The sequence below is a fragment of the Colletotrichum aenigma genome, assembly GCF_013390185.1.
Source record: "Colletotrichum aenigma strain Cg56 chromosome Unknown KSG_Cg56_contig08, whole genome shotgun sequence".
Lineage (NCBI taxonomy): Eukaryota > Fungi > Ascomycota > Sordariomycetes > Glomerellales > Glomerellaceae > Colletotrichum > Colletotrichum aenigma.
In genome coordinates this window covers 3925442-3929592 of record NW_023500914.1, presented here as the reverse complement: position 1 = coordinate 3929592, position 4151 = coordinate 3925442, and the positions used below count along the sequence as shown (strand labels likewise).

Genomic DNA, 4151 nt, shown 5'->3' with positions numbered 1-4151 from the left:
CAACGGCCGGTGGAACTGAATGAAGACAGGTTTCTGACGCATGCGATGTCGTCAGACGGGTAGATGCAGCGGGGGATCGATACAGACTGGGCTCTGGAGGCGAACGAGCAATACCTACTTACGGACTGGGCACACACTTCTCTCTCGGCGTGCCGTCTGATGTTACAGCGGGCCTGAATGGCTGTCTTGGTTTGATCTTCAGTTCATCCGATGTTGGTTGGGAACGCCGTTCCGAAGAATACGCGCTGCCCGGTCTCGTCTTTTCCCCTCTTCGTCTACTCACGCGGCTACGGTAGCATTCTACCCCAAGTGGCATTCTCATCCTTTCGTCTTGGGTGTCGTTTTGCTAGCCGAGTCTTCAGAGATATTGCGAATGCAGGTAACCGGCGGTCTTTCATGCGCAGTTGGTGTGGTTGATCTTGTGGTCCAGATCGACATGGGGGTCCTTCTCTCTGTGTGGGGGCCGCGCGGACTCTCATGCGGCGTGCTGACGGGCTGCAGAGAGACGAGGCTTCTAACCAAACACACGATCTTACACAGTGCAGTCACCCCAATGCAAGCCGCCGAAAGCCACGTTTGGGGGCAGGCTACCACGCGTGCTGTTAATCTCCGGTTGTAGATTTGCTGGGTTGGAAGTGATGAAATCTCACATCGTCCATCTATCTGGTCATATTCCCGGCTCCTCATCGACAAACAATGCGGCACGCGCCCGGGGTTTCCGATCGAGAAAAACCTCCGACGTGGGAAGAAGTTTTCCCATCGGCGGTAGCGAATTCCTCCGTGAGAAGTGACGAGGTCGAGAACCCCCCGGCATACGGGTGGGATGGACCTGATGGATGGACGGAGCATCGTGCCCGCGGTGGGTTTTGCCGGCCGCGTGAAGATCGCGAGATCGCAAGATGCGAAGAGGAGGAGTTTGGTGGTGGGAACGCCCACCCAGCACCCAGTGCGTCAGCGAGACGAGAGAGGGGGGAAAGTAATCGGCAGACCCTTGTCAAACGACAGGGATGGTATCCCGGCGAAAGGGAGGGGAGCAGATCGAGAGGTGGACTCCGATCCTTGAATGTACCCAACCGCAGCACGCATACATTGCTTTTTCCTTTCGCTTTTGCGAACACAAATCTTCTCTTCTTCTCTTTGGCTTGGAGGATTTTCCCTTTTGGCACCGCATGGGCAACTCACAGACTCCTTCAGAGGGAGGGATTTCTCTCTTACCCAAACAGGGTCACCGTTTCGGATCTTGGGCGGCCTGGGGCTGAACGAGACGTCTGGGCTCACACATGTCTGCTATCCCGTGACCTGAACCCGGGACGATCACCCTGCTCCATCGTAGAGAAGGGGGGCGGCAAATAGCGCCATCCGAGACTTTTAACCTTTGAGACATTCTCGCTTCTCGAGTGCGTTCGTAGGCGCCATGTCTGGGCTTGAGGCAGGCAAGGGATGATGAGGCTCTATGAGATGGCGTCGAGGGGCAGGGCGTCTGATGGTGCCCGAAAGTGTCCCAGCCATGCGGAGATCACGACTCGAACAGGATTCAGGGCAAAGAGGGTTGAGAAACCGCTGCGGGGCCTTTCTCGCGGCCGGCGACTCCCGTCGACGGCGTCACTGCTAGAGGCATGTAGGGATAGACGGGGGGATATACCACAAGGATCGGGGAGGCCAGGCGAGGTGGTTAGAGTTTGTGATAAGAAACGATGGAGAGAGGCAGATCGAAGTTTGGGATCGCAGCCCGTGGACGGGTAGTTGCAGCCGGGTAGATTGCGTTAGGGGCCGCGCCGCCCGCCCGTTCGATGGTTGAGATGACATCTGGCGGTGACAGCAGCCAGGAGTCATGGATGGGAATACCGGGTATTCCGGGAGCGGGTACGTCCGTAGATGGTGCGTGTTTGTTGCGTGTTTTTTTGTCGACGGGATCATCTATGGCGAGGGCTTGATGTCTGTGGGCGAAACCCGCGGGTTCGAGGTTGCATGCGGTTGATCCCGTCCGGCTTACGAGAGGTGGAATAAGCAAACGGCCGGGGGGTTTGAAGTGAGGGAGGGGGAAGGGGAAAGAAATAAAGACTTTGACTGATGGCAGGAACTCAAAAGACGTTGAAGGCGTGGCATTTCTTGACTGACATGTTCGAGTCGTACGTAACGCAACGGCACGCCCACCTGTCCCGGGGACGATCCACATGGACCACACGGGATGACACGGAAGGGCGAATCGAGAAGCGGTGAAACCGTGGCGAGGGTGCGAAGGATGAATAGAGTACCGCTTCCAGACTTTCTTTCTGTGGAAGAACGAGAGGAATCGAGATTTGCTGTGTTTGGAAGTGTTGAAGGGTTGGCTTGCTCTCTGCTCAGGGTCCGGGGTTCACGGGGAAGGCCGCGGAGCATGGGGTCGTGGTCGGCAGTGGTACACGTGTCTGGCGGTAGGGCAGCGCAGGCTTCGTTTTCTGGCGAGGAATCCAGCACTATGTCGCAATGGGCCGCCATTGACGGCCTTCCTTGCGTCTTGGAAGTCGTTTTGGCAGAGACGAATCTTTGACTTATCGCCGGGGGAGGGATCATGGGATGCCCGCGGAATGGCAATCCTTGCTCCCGAGGACCCTTGCTGCTCTTGGCAGTGTTCGCCATCGCGTTTCCCCTTGCCGAATCGCTTGCCTGTTTGAGACGAAGGATGAGAGATATCGAGAGATGAGGAAGCCTGGGAGGAATCATCGCTTGATGGTGACGGAGTGTGGGATGCGCCGGAGAGAGATGTAGATTGAGAGGTGGTGATGCTTCATGCCCGGCTTCGGTCAGTGACACCCACCATGAGGTCAAGAGGAAACCGGTGAACACCTCACATCCATGCGGCCAAGAGACCGCCACCGTTTTTTGATTATTCTATCTAACTACCTACCTAAGCTATAGCTATGGGCTACCTACGGACGGCTTACACCAAGACCTGTTAACCGGGACATCTCCTATGCAACCACCCGCAGACTGCAACCAACCAGCCCCTCCTCCACAACACCACCTTCCCCAAACCATCCCCTTTGCCGAAAAACGATACTAGATGCGATGATTAAACCTTGTAAGTGAGAGCCTCGCGCACTAGCCGAGCGATTAAAACCTTTCCACCGGGTAAAGAAGGGAAAGCAAGCCAGATCCTCCCAAGATACCGCAACGGGTACCCGCGCTGGTCCCAGCCCAAAACATTACATCCTCCTCTTGATGCATTTTCCTAAACAAGATGTACTCCGATCCCGTGCACCATTCCCGGTTGTCTCCCCCCTTTCCCCACACAGTCCCGATTGCCTCCCCTCAAGACACAGACGAAGCCCGTCGCCGCATGCCGTCAGGCCGATGCGTCTTGACGCACCCCTCGCACCCAGGACTGAACACGTCGGGCAGCCTCTCGAACAAGTCGGCGCGGTAGACGTACCACTCGCGATAAAACTTCCACTCCTCGAGGAACTCGGCCCAGTAGACGAGCCGCTCGACCAGCCAGCTGTCGCGCAGGCGGTCGCGGACCCACTCGGCCGACTTCTCCTCGCGGCCGGCGTACGTGCGGAGCACCTCCGGGCGGAGGTCCGCGGCGCGCTCGGCCGTATGGTAGACGAACTCGGCCCGACGCCCGCGCGCGGTGAAGTAGGGCACCGAGCCCCACTCCACCACGGCGCGGGAGCCCGTCAGCGAGACCACGCGCACCGTGCAGCAGATGCACTTGGCCTGCGCGAGGAAGTCGCGGAGCACGGTCGAGGCTTTGGGGGTGCTGGTCCGAGGGTGGAGCTGCATGGTTGCTTGCTGCGCCGTTGGTGGTGCTGCTGGTGATGCGATGCGATGCGATGCGATGCTACTGTTGGCGTTGCCGCCGTGGACGATGGCTTGGAGGAGCTGCGGGAGGCGGCATCGTTAGTCTGGCCGGCTGCCTGCGTCGACGACGGTGGGATGATTGTGGGGTATCAGAGTATGCGGTGTAGGAAAAGGCAAGGCTCACGAGGGTGTTGTCGATGGTCTGGCGTCATCAACACGACAGTGTCCAGATTTGTCCGTGAACTTGGCAAAGGGGTACGGATACTGTGTACTGCGGTACAGAACACGCGAGCGAGCGAATGTATCTCGAAGTGTCCAATCCAAGACCGGTTTGTTCTTTTTCCTTTCTCCCGTCCCTCTCTTTGCTT

General features: G+C 57.8%; 1 protein-coding gene across 1 annotated transcript; it reads right to left on the bottom strand.

Annotated features, from left to right (window-relative positions):
• Positions 1-3291: 3291 nt before the first annotated feature.
• CGCA056_v012527 (uncharacterized protein) lies at positions 3292-3765 on the bottom strand (the record flags this gene model as incomplete). The annotated part of the gene is made up of 1 exon (XM_037327771.1): positions 3292-3765. One exon carries the CDS (start codon positions 3763-3765, stop codon positions 3292-3294), a length of 474 nt encoding a protein of 157 aa, XP_037174330.1.
• Between the last annotated feature and the right edge of the window lie 386 nt (positions 3766-4151).